We start from the raw sequence: 19,305 nt of genomic DNA on the forward strand, positions 1-19,305 counted from the left end.
TTGTCTTTTATATATATATATATATATGTGTATATATATATATAAAGAGATTGTAAAAACTAAACCTAGAACCCTTAGCTCTGTACTTCTTCCTGACACTTGTCCCAGTGTGAAATCATATAGGGGAAAAATCATAACCTCGACAGTTTATTTTACAGGATATAATTTTAAGGTATATAATAAGAGAATTAAATTTTATAACTTCCTGGATTTCAGCTCCTTAAAAGGTTGGACTTCAAAAGTATTAACTCCATTAATTAATATTAACAGTATTAAATTTTTATCAAATACTTCTAGGTTTGTTTTTTTTAACTGAAGTCCTGAAGTCTAACACTTTTCAATGTTTTAGTACACTTGTTAGCTTTTTTGGGATTCTTTAATGCTAAAAAGACTTCACATTTTAAAACATTTGTTCTTTTATATTAATTCTATAGAAAATGCAATTAATGTACACCTCCCCCTGTGACCTAACAAGTACACATTAATAAATCTCAACAGAGACCATTTAGAGTCCTGCTGTTTCAAAGCAAATAGGTTACAAATCTTCATTTGTCTATTTGGTTTTATTATTTACAAATAACATGGATCTCCTTATGATAGGAGTGAAGTCAGCTTCTAGAAGGAGGAGGGAGATACTGATGTGTTTATTGCTGTGGGTTAGATTTGGTGTTTGTGGGTCACGGGCATTTTACTGCTGTTTTACTGCATCTTTACAGTTCCAAGACTCTGTAAACGGAGGATCCCTTTGGTAGCATCAGGCTAGGAGTTGCTACGTAAGATGAACTGTATTCGTTTACTTGTCCATCTGTCTAAATGTAAGACTGCCATTCACTATGTTAAGATTTGTAAAATAACATATGAATTCTTGATCCTTGATTGTGAAGGGCTGTATTTATCTGGGAGAGAACTGATCCTTTTGCTGTCGTGGTGAATTTGTAAAGTAATTTGTTTTGCTGTGGTTGGGGTGCAGGTGTCTGTGTGCCTGTGTATGTATGTTGTATACACACAAACATGTTACATACAATCCAGGCTGTTATCCTGTGTAAGGGCTTTAATTCTTGGAGTTAAAAAACTTTGATTCTTCAGATGGAGTTGAGACCTCAAGAGCATGGATCATGCAATTCCCTCCACATCTTCTAGCCTAGCCCATAGTTTACTGTCACTTCAGCCTTTTCATGTTTCCCAGAGTTTCCAGTGCCTTGATCTAATCCATGAGTTAATCCATGTGGTCTCTAGTCAAATTGCAGATGTTGCTTTATCAGGGTTTTGATGAAAATGATGCCACACTGAATATTACATACAAGCACAGGACATCCTGCCCAGCTCTCTTCTCATACAGGTTTTGTCTTTGCTGCAGATGAGGAAAGTTAGGGAATTTAATAGAAATCTACCTCCTTTTGCAGCCTGTAACTGTTAGGGGATAATTCTGAAATGTCCTTCTTGCAGTTCATGGGATTATATTTCCTGATGTGTGATTTCTGAGATGATTACATAAAGCGATGTTCAGTAACCTGAAGAAGTATAAATGCAAGTTCTTATCCTAAAGCCTAACTGAGAGGGTCAGAGTTCTGTGCTGTAGTATTCATTTATGAAAGATTATTTCCACATTTTATGTGTTCATTGGTGAAACTATTAGGTCCTCTTATTTCAATGTGTTAATGAACTTCAGTTTTTCTCATTCAGTATAACTTTTGATAGGATTTAGCACAAATAACTTTTAAAGCTGTATTTAATTGTGTGCTTAATACTACTGTTTTTTGAAAAATTTCATATAGTAATGAAATACTCAGTTGTTTTTTGTTGTTTTTCCCTTTAAGTCACATCATCCTACCTCGGTGGATGGCTTGGCATCTTGAGTAGTTCAGGACTCTTGGATGACCACACTTTATGCAAAATTTGGAATCTTCCTGCCTGGACTCCTTTCTGTTTTCTAAGGGTAACTACTTGTATGTTTTTATGAAATCATATCTTACGTGCATAGCACTTGTCCTGATAATCAGCTGTAGATATTATTTCTAGTGAGCTAGAATGGTAAACTGCAAAATAATTTTTAAAAACAGGGTATATAGTATAAGGTGAAGTGCTTTAGGCTTATTGAATAGTATAAGCTCTTTGGTTTGAATATTCTGAATTTGCATTACTCTTTTTTCCCTTTATGCATATATTTACATATAATGTAAAAAAGAATTTAATATTTCCATAAGATCACATTTCTTGGAATTTTGTTAACTAAGGCCCCAATCTTATCGTGAGGTGGGTACACTGACCAGCTGCTGAAATTAATGCATTTCCTGTAGAACATGCCCTAGAGTTTTGCACAGGGTTACAGTCTTTTCTTGTGAGGAGAAGGCACTTTGGGTACTGAGGAAAACTTGCTGTGTATTACTCTGTTAGAGAAATTTTAAAGTGATTTTTGATTTGGTTATGGAATATCCTGTACAGAGAGGTAGAGTAAATGCACGAGCTGTCAGGAAAAAGAGAGCTTTTTATCTTTTTGTTGTTGTTGCTTTTACTGTTAGTGGTCTGATTTTTCTGTTAAAGTACAGGCATGCTGATTTGATGTAGTTAATAAGCTATAGCTTTTGTTATTAATGGGTCTTTTTTAGATCACTGTAACCCTAGAATATATGTCAGTGTTATGTAGGTGAATACATCCAGTATCTCTGTATTTGAAGTAAATAATACTGTAAGGAAGACGAATTGAGAGCTGTTCAGTTGATTAGAACAAGCAGTGGAGAGGTATGTCATCACATTTGCAGTTTTTAATGATCATTTGTCTCTCCAATGAGATACTTTGTTGGAACCATAGTGGTTTTGTTCTTGTTGTTAGGATTCCTTTATGTTCTCATTTAATTACAGTTTAGTTTTACTGTGGGAGTTTCTAGATTTAGTAACTCTTGATCATGTGTTAGTTTTTTCTAACTACTATTGATCTTTAGTTTAAATGGTTCCAGGCCGTTCTTCCACTAAAAAAAAAGAAAAATCCACCCAAAATTCCCCAAAAGAAAAAAAAAATCTGCTACATACACTCTCATTAAAAATACAGACCTGTGAGCTTTATTTCTAAATATGTAACTAACTACACAAGTATAGATGGGGAGAGGAAGAAGAGTGACAGTGGTTTAATTTGTTTTCTTTTACAGATGGAAGTTTTCCTCAGCAGCTTTCTCTGTTAGCCTCTAGTGATAGATAGCAGTTGTTCAGAATACAGTTTATTTACTCTTGTAAACAGCACAGGTCCACTTGCTTCAGCTTGTAGAAGGTACACATCCTAACAGAGGAGTTTCTTCTCCAGTGTGAAATGTGCTCTGAAATTTAGCTATGGTGGTTTGTAAAGCGGAGCTCTTACCAGTGCTTTATGAAATGAAATGGGAGTAAGGAACTTGGGAAGATGTCCTTTAAATGCAGAAACTTCCCAGATACCCTTAGACATAACATAAACAGGTTGTGTGTGGGGAGTTCAAACTAACTTTTAAATCAAGGTAAAACTTACTCCCAAATGCTTTGTAAACATAATTTCAGCTCCTAAAATACTAGTGTATGATACATGTTTATTCTCTACTTCCACAAATAGTGAAGTGACAGTGGGAAGGTTATGAATTCCAGAGTGCTAGACTCAGTCTTCCTCTCATTCCTTTCCTCTACTTAATGAATACTATTCAGCCTACTCTTATTTTCAAAATGCAGGGAAATATGTTGGGTACATCCATAGGTGTGGGGTTTTTTCTGTGTGGTTTTGGGGTTTGGTTTTTGAGAGAGGGGTTTGCTTTGGTGTTGATTTTTTTTTTTTTAAGTCTGAACAGTAGCGTATCCTGATTCTGTGTTTGCTTTAGTGGTAACAGACTTGGGTGAATTATAGGTCAGGATTTGGTGACCAAAAAGTTTAAATGAATTCTCCCTTCTTTGAGCAACTATTTTCTGGTCGTTTCCAGCTCCTGTAAAGAAGTTGTTACATAGGAGTTTAGGTATGGGAGTAAGCCGGCAGGACTGCGCTCCTCCCTGTATGCACACTTTTAGTCACTTCTGCCTTCTCCAGCAGTTACTCATCTCGGCTAAACTGGGGCAGGGCTGGGGGATGGGGAGGCAATGAACTTAAATACATTTTTGTCTATTTTAAAGTGTCTTCAGGTCCAGATTACTTTTTACTTCAATGTTTTCTAAGGTATTTAATTCTCCTTCCCTCACTTCCTCTTAACTGTTGCTACCAGCCAAGCTGCAATGTGATGGGTGTATCTCCAAGGCTTGCTGAGGGCAGCAGATCAGCGCGCTGCTCTGTGGGGTCTGACAGCTTACGGTGTTGCGTAAGTCGCCGTTAAGTGATCAGCGTTAAGTCCGGATGGGAGGAAAGGATTTACACTGTCTGTGAACCGTACCTTCGCCTTACCTTTTCTCTTGTGCAGTTTCTGATACGTGGAATACTAGTCAAGAGCCAATCTAATACTTAATTAAAACTATTAATGAAGTTGTGTGGCCTAACCTAATGTATGTCAAGTAGGGGAAATATAATCAGTAAAAATAGTATGTGACATACATCAAATAATTCTGGGAAATAACCGTTAACTGCAGGGATGTTTGTCTTTGCACTTCCTGCAGATAGGTGTGTGCTTGTGAAGCGTGTGTCCATGGAAGAGAGGGGAGAGCAGGAAATCAGGCTATCAGCCAGCTTTGGTCAGCCACTAACACAAGTTTACAATCCAAAGAGACTTCTGTCTGTTCTTTACTGTTACATGATTTCTACAGTTATGAGCCAATGGAGGGTTTGAAAGGGAATTACCCAAATTACAATAGCAAGAAGTCTCTAATTTTGCTTTTAGTATGTAAGTTGCATTACTGAAAATAGACAGGCAGCTTTCACTCGTGAGGTGCTTTCACCTATTCAAATCTGGTATTTCTGTCCTGCAATAAAAAATAACTTTTCACTTTGAGACAGTCTTAGGCTGAAAAATGCAACAGTGTGTCTGTATGAAAAGCATCAAGCAAGTCTGAATTTAATAATATCCTGAAAAGAAAAGCCAGAAAGGACTACTGTCAATGAAATTACTTTGACCTGCGTAGTGCAGGACAAGAACTTTATTGATGATCTTGCTATTTAAACATATTCTTTTGTGGTAAATGAATAACTTTGGCGTAGTTGACTGCAGTGCGTGTTTTATGCATGGCAGGTTTGTGTTCAGACAACACTAACTGTGGCAAGTTGTGTTTTATATACTCACGTTTTTTGAAGCTTTTTCTCTGCTGAAAATTAAAGCTCTGTGTGGTTTTGAATTCTAAATATTGTTTAACTTCCTCTTAAAACCTTTTTTGGAAGGTGAGGAAGAGGAAATTAAGAAGTAGCTTGCCCAGATAGAAGTAATTGAGGGTTTTCACATGCTGCATTCTTCTTGTGACTGTTTCCGGCGGTACTTCCGAGCCGTGTGTGGGTGGCAGCTGCACTATCAGACCCCGTGGCAGATGGAGCTCTGTTTTTACTCTGAAATGGTGGCACGAGTCCTGTATTGTCCACAGCATATCACAAGGTGAAATTTTCTTGGTAGCCTGGAATGTTTCTTCTGAGTAGCTTCACGCTCTGACCAGGCCTGTTTGTTTAGTATTCGGTGTGGATTTGCCAGCCAGGCACGTGCCTCTTCCCTCCCGAGTGTTTTCAGACCCTGGCACGGGGTAGGATTACAGTGCAGGGATGCTTCTGCCCATCTTAGCAGGGAGGAGCTGTGAAATGTCCTCCATGGAACTGGAAGAAACTGAGGAACATGAGGCAGAATTTTTACGTACAGACTCCTTTGTAGGTCAGTGACATGGATGGAGAGTTTGGCACTCTTTAACATTGAGTTTGCTTCCTTCCTTCTCTTTATATCTGCAAAATAATTTTAATTTAAAAAAGCATTCTGCCATAAATGGCCTGTGGCTCAGTTTGCATTACTATAATGAGAGAAGATGAGAAAATACCAGAAAAAAAATTACTGAGTTGCAGTGTTCCTCATTGTTCTTGGGTTTTTTCATGTCAGAAGATTCTAAAATAGAGAATTTGAACTAAAAATGTAATAGATTGTTGAACTTTTCATTAAAGTTCAAGAGAAGGATGACTTACAACTTGCCTTTTTTTATTATTGAACAGCTATGTGTAGACCTGGTGCTTGAGGTTGGCATAAACTTTGATTTTTGTTCAGGTTTTTTACTTACAAATTACAGCATTATCAGATTGGCATATTTCAAAATCCTGTTACTTGATCCAATTTTTTGGGATCCGAGTAGGTTCCCAGGATTAGGCTGGAGTAAGGAAGGTGCAGTTTCTAGACATGCGTTGTGTTTTAGTACACCCAACTTGTGCTTCTTTGAACTGATGACTGTGCAGCAGTCACTCGGTAACACAGGATTGTCTGGGCATGGGAGTGTGGATTTTTGTGGGGACTTTTTCCTTAGTACCAAAAATTAAAGTGGGGGGAGCACTGTATAATTAATTAATGTGTTCAGCATCTTAGATTGCACAGTAATGCTATAAAAAGAGAGTATTTGGCTGGTTTGTGCATTTTGAGTTTGGGATGCGTGTGTTAAGACACACTGCTATGAAAGGACAAGTTACTTAGAAAATAGAGTAGTTTGTTAAGGATGTGACTCAGTCAGAAATTCTTTTGCTAGAAAGTAAAGCAAAAGGCCTGATAAAATGTAGATTAGCTGGTAACAAAGGGGTTTTGTATCTTTTGTAGGTCAGCAGCTGAGTGTGTTTGACAAGAACTGAAATTTAACGTCTCCTGTAGCAACCATGACACTAGTAATTTTTAAATCCACTGTACCAGTGGTACTCTGGTTTTCATTACCCTTTTCCAAATCTTTATGTAACTTCTGAAGTCATCTGGCTTCTGGAGGGAGACTTATGGATCTTAGCAATTAGGCAAAAATCATACTACCCAGACAGAATTTCTAAGGCATAAGATAGGAGTATGTTATGTATTTAAAAAAAAAAAAAAGTCTCTGACATCTAGTGGGGAGTCTGGAGCAAATAATGTTTCTTGCACTTCATTTTTGTAGTTCAGAGTGCTGTCATGCTCAAGCTTTGTTACATATTTCTAGAATGCTCTGGGATGAATTTTATGAAGGAAATTTGAGGAATGAAAAGGGGGGTGTCTGCATATATGAGCATGAAATATTTAGTCTAATTAGACTACTGTATGAATTTAGAAGATAAACATTTCATTAAGTTGTTTTTGTGAAATTATATATCTTCACTTATGATAGTTTGCTTGGTCTTTATGCTTGCTTACAGAATTTAAATGCTAGCACGTTTTTGAGATGTTAGAAATTAACATTATTTATGTAATTCAGATAGATAAATCCAGTATTTCCTGTGCGTTTAATGAAGTGTAAATAAATATTTTTGAAAATATTAAAAGCACTAAATTGTCAAAACTTGCATTCTGAATGTATAAAACGTCAGAATTACTGTTTCCTGTATGGTGTTAATTTTGTTTCCTTGTGAGTGTGAATTTTGATCTGCTTTAATTAGTTGGAGAAGAAAAAAACCTAGAGTGCAGTGTATGGGAGGGATGGTGCTTAGGGAACAAATAGTTGTTTTGAGATGTATTTTTCTTCTTTACAGTTATGGTATGGGGTAATACCTTAGGTAGTACACAACATTTAAATGCCACTTAAAATGCATAGTTAATAATTTTATCATGAATTTTCTCTGACTTGCAGACACTAATTGTCTTTGTGATACGAGTTGGTGTATTTAACAACAATTTTACTATAAAGTCCAGCATAATCCTGATTTTCTGTAAGATTGTGTCTAAAATGATCTAGTTGCTGACAGTGTTGTCGGTAGTTTGACTGAGAGTGCCTGACAGACGGACGTACACGCACTGCCCCCTAAAATACATTTTATTATTTGGTGCTTGAACTTTGTATCCAGATTTGTTTGTAATTGAGAGCTCAGTACTGTCTGGTCCCCTTTGCTCTAAACGGGGTGCTGGAGTGGGGGAGCAGAACCTAACAAGTGTGGGAAGATCACCCAGCTGAATAGACCTGCCACACCCAGACATCTTATGTTCAAAAGAGATTCAGCTGGTGAAAAATTTTAGCAGAAAGCTTTGGAGTAAAAGAGACTTCCAAAATTAAAAAATTGCAGCACTTGTAAAACGACAAGCAATTAAAATTTATTGTTGTTTTAATAGTGAACATGTTAATAAACTGAACTATAGGCCAAACTAGTACCTGTTACGTAAAAATGCATTTTTATGACAAATTTAATTTCATTTTAAAAAAAAAAGTGGGTATGATTGGGAAGTCTTAAACTCCTCTAGCAACTGCCTGTTTTTTCCTGTGTGTCTTACTGAGAAGTATGCACTGCTTGCTTCCTTTCTGTTCCTCCAGAGGAGCTGAGTTCTCCAGCAGTCTTGTCTAGGCAGATGGATGTAGCCATGGAGCCCTGCAGTGCTTCCTGCAAATCTGGAGAAATCCCAGAAGTAAAATAGGCTTTACCCTGCTGCCATCTCCTTGTCCCCAAAAGTCTAGCAACAGGCTGGCAGCTGCGGCAGTCAGCTGAGCTATTGCTGGCAGCATCCAGAGCTCACATGGAAAGGAAGCTGGGAGGCCCTCTGCAGCGTGCAGGCTCTGGATCATTGTGTGTGAAGGAGCTGTCCTTAATCTGCAACTGGGTGGCTAATTTATGATTGCTTAATTTTTTTTAATTGTTTGGGAGTGAGGTGTGTGTATTCCACAGACACATCAAGATGTGTCTAATGAAGATTTTACCAGTGTTTCCTGTGCATGGTGTACTCCTTCTCTGTGTTGATACAAGTGTAGCACTTGCTGTACCTCATAAAACACTTCATATTTTGAATAGTAATTGGAAAGTATCCAAACATGTATTTGTTTGGATCAGGTGTATTTCAGGTGTGTGTGCATACAGGTTTTTTGTACCACAGTGTTCTAGACCTGCCATATTTCAATGCAAAAGTACACAAAGCAGACTGAAAGCCACTTTCTTTTCTTTCAGCTATTTACCAAAATTGGTCACTTTTAAAATGCCATTTGATAGCCTCCTGCTGGATATCCTTCATGTTAAATCAGTAGCAGGTTATGAACCAGCAGCCATGAGCACTTACCATCATTCTGTGAGCTCTCTGGCCCAGCCAGATGTCCCCCGTTATTTAGCTAAACTGCTAAGCTAAGGAGTGGATATGAGGATCCACGGGAGGCCCTGTTGCTGGTCTTGCTGGGTGGTTCGGCGGTAGTAAAACAAGTTTAAGTCACCAAAGAAGAGGGAGAGACATGAGTTTTATAGAGAGTTCTTGGAGACACTGAGCAAGACATTAAGAATATCTTAGTGAGCTAAAAATGGGTGTTGAAACCAGCTTTACCTGCTGTACCTAGTAACAAATGTTAAAATGAAAATGCTGAAACATTCTGTATAGTGAATGTAATCCTTAGTATAAGCATCTGTTTTATTTCACGTGGACGTTCAGATATTTCTCATTGATGAATTTTTGTATGCTGTATAACGGATAAGAGACTAAAAAGCTCAGCTTTTAAAGATTTTAAATCATTAAATTAATATTCTCATAGTAGAGTTAAAAGTAAACTTTAAAACTAAAACTTGGAAGTATATAGCTTTTTAAAAAAACGTTACTATATTTCTTTCATGTTTTCTATTGAAATTTTTTGGGAGAAAGTGCATCTTCTCAATGACAGTAGCATCTTGTGTAGGATTTTATTCTCTTTTTCAGAGTTCTGTGGCATTAGAGTCCCAGTTAAGCAGTACACAGTATGCTACAGACTTTCCAAAAGTGTCTTGCAGAAGGAGTAATAATCTTGCCCGAGGTTAACTCGTAATTTCTCTCTTTCAGGTTCATGTTGGGGAGAGGTCTAAAACGCAAGCTGAGTGACTATGAGGAGAACATGGCTGGTCTCTCGAGTGCCTTTGATTCCAGTCGAAATCTGCCCTACCCACTTAAGAGGCAGTTGGTGCTTAATATGTGCCTCACCAAGTTACAGACATACAAAATGCTGGTGGAACCAAACTTGCACCGCTCTGTCCTCATAGCCAACACAGTGCGGCAAATTCAAGAGGAAATGAGACAAGAGAGTAATCAGCAGCCAATTAATGTCTGCCCTGGCATTGCTCCTGCTTCCCACAGCTACACAGGGATGGAGTCATCTGGGATTTCTCTTCAGTTGCCTTCAGGTATTAGTCAGCAAGAGTCCAACTGTTGCGACTTGCGGTCTGTAGAAGACCCAATTGAAAATAGCCTGCTGATAGTTTCAGATGATGATATGTCATCTGCTATTTCATCTATTCTGAAGGATTTAGACTTTGTAGAAGATATAAGCCCGCCTACTTGTCTGGTTCCTACTGGAGATGACCAGCCAAAGTTTCCAGAAAATACTGGTCTAAAACTAGAAGATGATAGACAGGATTTGAAGGGAGCTGAATGTGTGTTTGGTTCCTTTGAGATTTCAAATTCAACTAGTTACTTGAAGGATTTGGCAATAGATGACATATTTGAAGATATTGACACTTCAATGTATGATTCAGACTTCTGTTGCCCTCCGTTAATGCCACCCAGATCACCATCTCTTGCTACAGAAGAACCATTGAAAGCCTTTCCATCTTGTAATTCTTCTTCAGCGAGCAACATTCAGATATGTAGAACAGATCTGAGTGAGTTGGACCACATCATGGAAATTCTGGTTGGATCTTGATACGTGTTTCACCCAAAGATACTTTTTAACTGCCACTTTCATTTGGTTTCAGGATAAAAGCCACTGGAAAAGTTGTAAAGAATTCTTTAAAACACAAACTAAAAATAATTTGTCCGTAGTGGGATTTTCTAAATAATTCCAAAAAGTATAAACCAAAAAAGTGGCAGATTTATTTTTTTTTTTTTTTAAAGAGATATTTATTTATCAGAACTGTGCAATCATGTTTTTCCTTCCAGGGTGTGTGTGGAACAGTAGGCACATACCCTTATCACCCCTCATGCCTCTTTCAATAAACTTTTTTATGTGCAATTTTTAATTTGTCAGAAGAATTTACATGCAAAACAAATTTCATATGAGATGATCTTTTACAAAGTCTCCACTTTATTTTTAATATCAGAGTCTACGCCGGGTTGGCATACGTCAGGTTGCGTAGGTGGATTGCGTGGATTGCAGACACATTACTAGAGATGGGTATATTTTAAAAATGAGACACGCTTTTGGTCAGAAAAGCAGATCAACACACTTGTCAACAAAAGTCTCTTGCATTTTCTAAAGCATTCAGAACTATTTATTTTTGTAAATTTTATAGGCTTTCTACATTTTACTACGTTATTTCATCATGGTTCAAATGTAACGGACTTCTAGTTGGATGTGTTTAGCACTACCTCTGAGCTGAAATGCTTTAACTCTTTCCAGTGCTTCGTCTAAGACTGCAGATCTCTGTTTCTATTTTTTTTTTTTTTTCTGGGGGGAAAGTACTTCTAACTCATTAAGCTGATCCTTTGACAGTGACCTAGCTGATTTGTGAAATCAAGGGTATTCAATGTTTAAAAACTTTTTAAGTATTTACAAATGTAATTTATATGTAGATTGTGCAATTTAACATTTTTCTGTCAGTATTATGTGCTTAGATTTTGAATAATCTTGGCGTTCTTTAAAGTAAAACTTACTATGTACAGGTAGCTTTTTAATCTGTTTTGGAAAACACTGTCCTTCAACCCTGCTTTCACTACAAAGTTTAAGATTATTTTTATGTGCAATATTATTTAAAAAGATACACATTTGTATACCTGGCATTGTAGAAAGAAATGCTTCAAACTTAAAACTTTTAGCACCTTGGGAGGATACTCAAGAGAGTCAACATTTCTGTATTCTTTAAGAAACAAAGTTGAGAACGCTTCTTCCTACATCAGTGCTTACTGCTTTGAAAGCTCCCGAGATGCTGGTTGGTGTGTGGTGAGTCAGTGCTGATGACCAAGGGCCACCCTGCAGCTGTGTCCCTGCGCTGGGATGTGGTGCCAGGGCTGGGGCCTGGAGAGCATCCCCATGGCTGGTGCTGCGGGTTGTGCTGGGGAGGGAGGGAGGGAGGGAGGGTGCATCTCTGTGGCAGGTGTGTACATAAGTACATCTAAGCACACTTGGTAACTGAAGGTGAGATTTGCAGTGAGAACTATTCTTTGATAAGACAGTTTGGATACTTGTTTCAGCTTGAACTGAGATCTGTACTGATCCTTGCTCTCACCTTCTGAACTACACACTTGCAGCACATTAGTTTTTTGGGGGTTTTTAATTTTTTAATTATAAAAATTTTACCTTGTTCTTGAAAGCTGCAGCACCTGTCTTGTAAGAAAATTTGCAGTTGTAAAAGCTTTGCTTTGGTTTGTTGTTTTTTGGGGTTTTTTGTTGTTGTTCTGCTGAGACTTTTCATGAATGGGGCATCGGCAGAGGGGGGAAAAAAACAAATGTTGCCTGTGTGTTGCATCTCTCAGAAGTTGAAATCCTGGCCCTCTCGAAGGGGCCAGGGTGTCACCTACTGTTTCTAGTCTTAACTGATGCTGCAGCACACCTACCTTGTGCACAGATCTCCATTTTTTTTACTGTGACTGTTGTGGGTAACAGTTACCTGCCGATACAGCTTGGTATCCCAAACCAATGGAGAACCAGTTCAGGTCACGTCCTCGCAGCCATCTGGGTTGTTTAGCAACCGAAGGGTATAAATGTATTTATATGCATATAATGTATTGATTCTAATATAAAACTTCTGATCTAAAGTATTTTGAATTGCTGGATAAAGGGATTTGTTTGAAGAGTGTATAAATAGTTCTTGAAGAGGTACAGCTTCAGAATGTACACAGATTGTGCATTGTGTATAGACTACTCTGGCTTTTCCTCAGCCTCTACTTTTGTATTAAAGATATGACTGAATAAATCCTTGAAATACTAAGGGCCTTCTGCACTGTGATGAAGCAGAGTTGTGGTTAAAAATGTCTTTAAATTCAGTGATGGGGAATAAAATAAAAAGACTGCATCTAATTTCTTTTTGCATTTGAAAACATGGAATGTTACTATGCAGTAAAGATATTTTGGTATAAAAATTGTATCATATAGCAAATAGTGAACACTTAATAAATCCACTTACTCACCTTGAAGCCCCGACAGAAACATAAAAGAAGACAATTTGCTTTTTATCATTTACATGCTGAAGTGTTTTGTATACTTCAGAAACAGATGAAATTGTTGGTAGATGTTTTATCACCACTTCCAAATGCAGTTTTTGTTCAAGTGCTTGCTACAAAGCTCTGTTTCTAATTGTTTGCTTGCATCACAGTGCCAAGACCGTGAGCTGGTGTGTAATGCAGTTCGGTTATGTATGGAATTACGTGCAAAGGGAAGTTTAATTTTTAAATATGCACAAACTAATTTTAAAATCCTTCCATGTAAAACGAAGTTAGAGGCTAGTTGTGGTGGACCTATTTATTGTATGTTTGGAAATAAAAGCCACAGTTTTGCAGTTTAACCATTTATATTTTGAAGCCTTCAGTATTTGACTGTTTTTAAAAACAAAAAAAACACCCTCGGTACCTTGTCACGCTTCGTTTGGTCTTTTACTCACAAAGATACAATGTTTTCCAGAGGTGATTGTGTTTATTATGTCTTCTTTTTTTCTTCCTTTCTCCCCAGAAATATTAAATACCATACATGGCTTTGCCTCCCCTTTGTTCCCACAAAACAAGGGATGGCCCACGGAGCATTTTGTTTTTGCAGCCAGTGGGGAGGGGGGATTCCTGTTGTGAGCAGGTGACGTATGTTTGTTGGCACTTCCCTGTCCCCTGGTTTTTGTCTCGGCTGCCTGACGTGGTCTTCCAGCCCGTGCAGTTCTCGGTGTTGCTTCAGGGGTTGCCATGCTTGAAAGCAAGTGTCAGGTACAAGTTTCCTGGATGCACACGCTGTTGACACGTCAGACTTGTCAGTCTGAGACAAAAATACTGCCACTCAGTGCTGGTGGAGGGTTGTTTGCTAGTCTGTGCTAATACCAGTTACACCAGAGACTTCAGGTTTGAAGGTTTCCATCCTCTTCCTGTTGGTGGACTTCCAAAATGACATCCTGACTCTTCTGCAGTGAACTGCATTTTATTGTTGAGACTGTGCTGGCTGCTGCTTATAGATGAGGTGTCCTTCCTGTGTTTTGTCCTGGGGCCTGCTGACCTGCAGTGTGAAAGGCGGAGAAGTAACTTCACAGAAACCTGGCTCTGGCTGTGAGGTGGTTACTGTTGGGACATGACTGTGCCTTACTGGAGCAGGACACTACAGACTTGCTCTTGTACTGGTGGGGCTTGAAGTTTGGCAATAGAAAATGCTGCCTTATGAAGCAGTAAACTGCAGTTTAGTCTTTTCAGAAAATACTTTAAAAATATTGCTTTCAGCTCTTTCTAAAGGTGGTGTAGGGTTTAATGTATTTTAGCCACGCGGAGGGATCTGAACCTTGAAGCATGCTGAGCAGCCCAGCTCAGCACGATGCAGGCTTAAACTGGAGCTAGCTGAGGAGCTGCAGGTCCTGCCCAGGGTGCTCTGTCTGGCTCAGTGTTCTCTATACTGGAAGTGAGACCTGAAAATTTCCAGCTCAAGCAAGAGTAAAATACACAAAAGAAAATAACCTATCCGTTAGTTCTGTGAGGAAGATGAGTTATAATTAGTTGCAAAACTAATTTTGAGCTATTAAAAAGCAGTATTAGAAATGAAGAGTTAAGCTATTAAATGCAGAAGTGTGTCTATAAAAGTGTGTATTGTTAAAGCAGACGTTCAGGGAAGCTGGGAGATTTTTGGAGTTTAAGTATTTGCCTGGCATTGACAGGCATCTTACCTTGATTGAAAAAGAAAAAAAGAAGAAGTTGCAACTTCATTCCATGCTTTTTCCCCCTCATCAGCCCCCGTTTATCCCGGCAGAGCGCTAAGCTGGAGCGGCTGTGCTTTGGCACCCAGGCTGCGCTGTGGGATGGCAATTCCTGAGGTTCTCATCCATATTTCAGTAGAATAAATGCAGAACTTCTGTTCGATGTGACTGAAGGGAGCCTGTTGCATCTGCTGGCTGGGCTGTTTGGCTTTGTTTCCTTTGAATCCTCCAGAGTGGGGCTGGCAACTCAGATCAGCAGTGAAGTTTGGGGTTTAACAATTAACTTGGATGCAGCTCACTTTTAGCCAAACTCCCTCTGCCATCTTCGCTGGAGTAGGAGTGTTCCAGGAAGTCCTCCCGTTAAAAAATGGGCAAATTTAAAATGGACTGTTAAAACTGATCTTCACTATTAAAAACATCAGAGTGCTTTTAAATTCGGTAATGACCCTGCACCTTGGAAAAAAAAAAATAAGCTTTCACAAGATTTTGTTTGTTTATTTGTTTGTTTTTTGCTACAAGTCTTCTGCATAGGTCCAACCAATGGTGGGCTTATGGTTTACTGGGAAATCATCCGAGGCTCTGGAATGCCTTTTTTTTAAAAAAATTTATTTGGACTTTTTAAAAAAATAAGTCTTCAAGTACTAGGGACGTGCTGTTGCTAAAAGAAAACTTCACGGAACTTTGCCTTCCTACTGTTTTCCATTTTAAAGTCATTTGAATTAAGTTCCCTAAAATTGTACTTACGTTGTAGCTTCGAGCAGAATGTGCATTGAAATGTGTTCAGTCTTTCACAATGTAATTACTCTCTTTTTTTGCAAAAGTATTTACAGTGTTCCTTCTGCATAGGAAACACTTCAGTAATTACATTCCTGACTTGAACTTTTAAAAACTTTGTTCTGTGGGTATATTTTCCCTCTAATCTCAGTGGAAGAAAAAGGCATTTCTGTCTAGTTCTGCTGTCTAAAACTCCTACTTTGCTTTAATTTTCACCTTTTCAAAATCCTAAGCAAATATCAGAAGTCTGTGGTTATTTGCTTTCTGCAAACACAGAGCACAGTAGCATCTTTACTTCATCAAAACTCAGTATTTCACAGAGGAGAGCTCACGACTAAGTTTAGAAATGATGAAATTCATCGCTTGAAATGTCCTAAGTTTTATTTCCTCCGTGCAGCATTTTCACAGAGCAAACACCTGCTGCTTCTCGGGGCGGCCGGAGGGTGGGTGCGCAGCGGCTCTCGGCGCGCCTGGTGGGTGCTGGCGAGGGCAGAAACGAGGAAATGACTGAAGGAAATGAACTGCCAGTATTTGAGCAAAACACACCAGAGGGGTTTCCAGCACCCCTCGTTTCCCAGGATAACGACAGAAGGCAAAGCTGCTTTGTACCGTGCAATACACCCAAAAATGGTCTGCCAAAATTGGGTTTGTCTCCCTGAGCACCCCCCTCGTCAGTTCAGAGAAACGGGGTGCAATTTTCTCTTTGTGAGTATCCCCAAATATGCAGATTGTGTCCAAATTCTGCTGAGGGCTGCCAGGACTCCGCAAGCTTGAAGCTGAATCAAATTACTTTGTAATTTCAAATCTGCTCTTCTTTCTCTTTGAAGAGATGAACGTGCTCATCTCAGACCTGAAGGCAGGAGTCAGAAGGTCTCTCTGCTGTCTTGTGCAGTCCCTGTTCATGGGCAGAAAGGGTTCAGGTGCCCCAAAGCATCTGTACAAGAAAAAAAAAAACAAAACTGAAATGTGGAGTCCATCACCTTTGGAATCCCACTAGTTTTTTCTCCACTGAATCATAAAGGGCTGAAAAGTCTGTTTTGTTTTGTTTTTTTCTCCCCAATCTGTACCTTGGACAGGGCTGTAAAACCTGCTACCATGAGAGAAAGATGATGTATTCACCCTGCTGGGGTAACTGCAAAACATTCTTCAACACATTCATCCGGTGTTAGCGAAAGCAAAGGCAAAGTTGAAAACAACTTGAAAGGCCAAAATCCTGGGTTCTGGTGCATCAGCCGGTGCTATACATGCTACACATTGTCCTCTCAAGCCCCTCTGCAGGGCCCTGCCTGTCTGAAAGCATTAAAATGGGATTTTGTTCTTATAATTTATTTCAATAATGTTTATTACCAACCTCAACTATGCCTTCATCATTTATTGGCAAGTTACTATTTTGTGAGTTTATGCCTACAACCTATTTGATACCCGTGTGACTGTTCTGAAAGACTTACAAGGGAAACTGAAAATGGATTCAAATCCAGCGTTAAGTGAAAAAGTTAATCCTGCTCTGGTATCAGAATGGCAACAGCACTTTCCCAAATGCCTGTTACCATTTCCTGAGCAACCAATACACAGTTCATCCCGTGCTAAGAGCACTGAGGTATCATAAATGTGTTATGAATTATTACAACAGTTGTAATTTCACCGCTGAACAGTTTACTCGATTAAGGGTTGGAGTCTGCCAGTGCTTTACAGTCTGCTTAATTCTAAGAACAGAATAGGGACATCATTAAATAATTAACTGACTGAGTTTGGGAATATCCAAGTTTGTTCCCTGCTTTTAACACATCAGTTGAAGTGCTTAGCAACTCGAAATAAAAAAGACATATAAAATTGTTACATTCAGAATGGCCAAGGCAGTAAATGGATTAGTAACTTGGGTAAAAATTATTACCAATGAATAAATAAAGCTGTTGCAGTTGGCAAGGAAGCACCATGGATTACACAAACGATAGTGAAGTGCAACCCTTCTGGCACTGAAGCAGGCAGGGAGATGGGCAGTGTAGTTGATAGTTACGATGAAGTTTTAAAAGGGCAGGAATTTTCAGCATTGTGCAGTGCAGGTGCTGAACTACACTGCGGTTAAACTTAAACGAGCGTGGTAATGCCTGGTGTAATGTTTGGTGGCTGAATGAATCCAAGAAGTCCTGTTACAAACCAGCTTCAGAGAGGTGATTTATTTCAGCTGGAAACCAATGCCAGAACAAGATGTTTCACTGACTCCACCCATATCACCACTGTAGGCTTTATCAGACAGAAGTTAAAACAGCTTTGTTTTCCTAAACCTCAGTGCAAGCCACCAGATGTAGAAGGCTCCCCTTGTTACGTTCAGCAGTGGCAAAGTAACAGATCTCAGCTGATTCAAGCTGGACCAGATAAGGAGAGATGGTGACAAGGCACACTTTGCAACACACCTGAGGCACGTTGAGATTTTGGCAGGGAAACAAGGTTTTTGATGGAAGAGGCATTAAGGCATGAAAGGTCAGTAGCTCAGGAAAATAGTCCACCAGAGAATCTTTAAAGTGTGATTGTGGCTGCATTTACTGTAAGAGACAGGACTCTGCAGGAAAACTTAGCAGGACAAAATTACACCTTTGACTTTACAACTAAATAGGATAAATACCTTCTAATACTGTGGCTTTAGGTACTTCCTATACAGTAATATGTCACTTTCCTAAAGAGCGTACGTAGTCTATAGTAGCTGGCCAGTAACAAAATGAAGGTAAACTGCATTCTGTTCAAAAGGGGAAAAACAAACAAATAAACAAAAAACCCCAAACAAACAACTATTCTAAAGTGTGTTTGGTTCAACAAACAATTGCTACTGAAAAAATTCACTTTTAGGTTGTGTGTAGTGAAAATGTGTTTCTTCCTTGGGGTTGTTATATATTGCATGTCTCCATTTGATTATGTAGTTTTCAAAGAGAGGTTACAGGTGAAAAGATGACCATGTCTGGAACCCAGTGATACAGAAAGCTGAGTGAAAAAGAAAAACTAAGTTAATTTTTTCCATCCTACAGTAAGTTAATAACTTTGTGTTTGACCCACAGTGGGACCATGTGTCCTGCACTCACTCCCCCCACCTGGTGAGATGGGATGGGAGACACAACAAAGGGGGCATGGGATTAGGATGAAGAACAGGGATGGCTTATTCACCAGTTATGGTCACAGGCAAAACAGACTCAATTTGTGGAAGAAAAATCAATTTAATTCATTGCCATTCATCTGAATAATGCAATGAGACATAACAGCCACATCTTACAACACCATCTCCCACCCCTCCCTTCTTCCTGGGCTCAAATCACTTTGCTCCCAATGTCTCCATCTTCCCTCCCAGCAGCACAGGGGACAGGAATGGGGTTACAGTCAGTTCACCTCTGCTGCTCTTCCTGGCATGGAAGTCCAGGAACAAGATGTTCCAAATCAAGCTTCCCATGGAATCACGGAGCTCTTGGGGCTCAGCTCCCGGATCTGGCATGGGGACATCCATGGGCTGCAGACTCACCCCCCACTCTTGGGGTCCACCCCCGCTCTGGCAGCGAGTGACTCTCGCGGTCACAATTCCAGTCATACTTGCCCTCAGATTCAGCTTCTCTGCTCCAGCCTGGAGTCCTCCATGGCCTACACCTGGGTCTCTGCTTCGCTGTTGAATCTCCATGGGCTGCTGA

At 39.2% G+C, this 19,305-nt stretch overlaps 2 protein-coding genes across 3 annotated transcripts in view; one reads left to right on the forward strand and one right to left on the reverse strand.

The window, feature by feature from the left end:
* The first annotated feature begins 1,809 nt into the window (after positions 1-1,809).
* Positions 1,810-10,695, forward strand: LOC104522140 (SERTA domain-containing protein 2-like). Of its 2 annotated transcripts, none has more exons than XM_010164354.1 (2): positions 1,810-1,936; positions 9,840-10,695. In XM_010164354.1, exon 2 carries the CDS (start codon positions 9,844-9,846, stop codon positions 10,693-10,695), a length of 852 nt encoding a protein of 283 aa, XP_010162656.1. In that variant the 5' UTR covers positions 1,810-1,936; positions 9,840-9,843. The 2 variants fall into 2 exon arrangements, with proteins under 2 accessions (XP_010162656.1, XP_028939934.1); XM_029084101.1 differs by having other exon boundaries at positions 1,888-1,946.
* Positions 10,696-14,762: 4,067 nt separating this feature from the next.
* CLBA1 (clathrin binding box of aftiphilin containing 1) overlaps positions 14,763-19,305 on the reverse strand; it is a 14,354-nt gene continuing 9,811 nt past the window's right edge. Inside the window, 2 exon segments of the mRNA XM_029084102.1 lie at positions 14,763-14,836; positions 18,454-18,613. Of these exon segments, the coding sequence (XP_028939935.1) occupies positions 14,763-14,836; positions 18,454-18,613 (234 nt within the window).

The sequence above is a fragment of the Antrostomus carolinensis genome, unplaced genomic scaffold (assembly GCF_000700745.2).
Source record: "Antrostomus carolinensis isolate BGI_N321 unplaced genomic scaffold, ASM70074v2 scaffold103, whole genome shotgun sequence".
NCBI classification, from domain to species: Eukaryota; Metazoa; Chordata; class Aves; order Caprimulgiformes; family Caprimulgidae; genus Antrostomus; species Antrostomus carolinensis.

Excerpts from the sequence above, each read along its gene's own strand:
- LOC104522140 (XM_029084101.1), top strand. The coding sequence starts at position 1,888 with ATGCAAAATTTGGAATCTTCCTGCCTGGACTCCTTTCTGTTTTCTAAG. Across the intron at positions 1,947-9,839 it reads TTTTCTAAGGGTAACTACTT|GTTCATGTTGGGGAGAGGTC; the intron begins GTATGTTTTTAT and ends TCTCTCTTTCAG.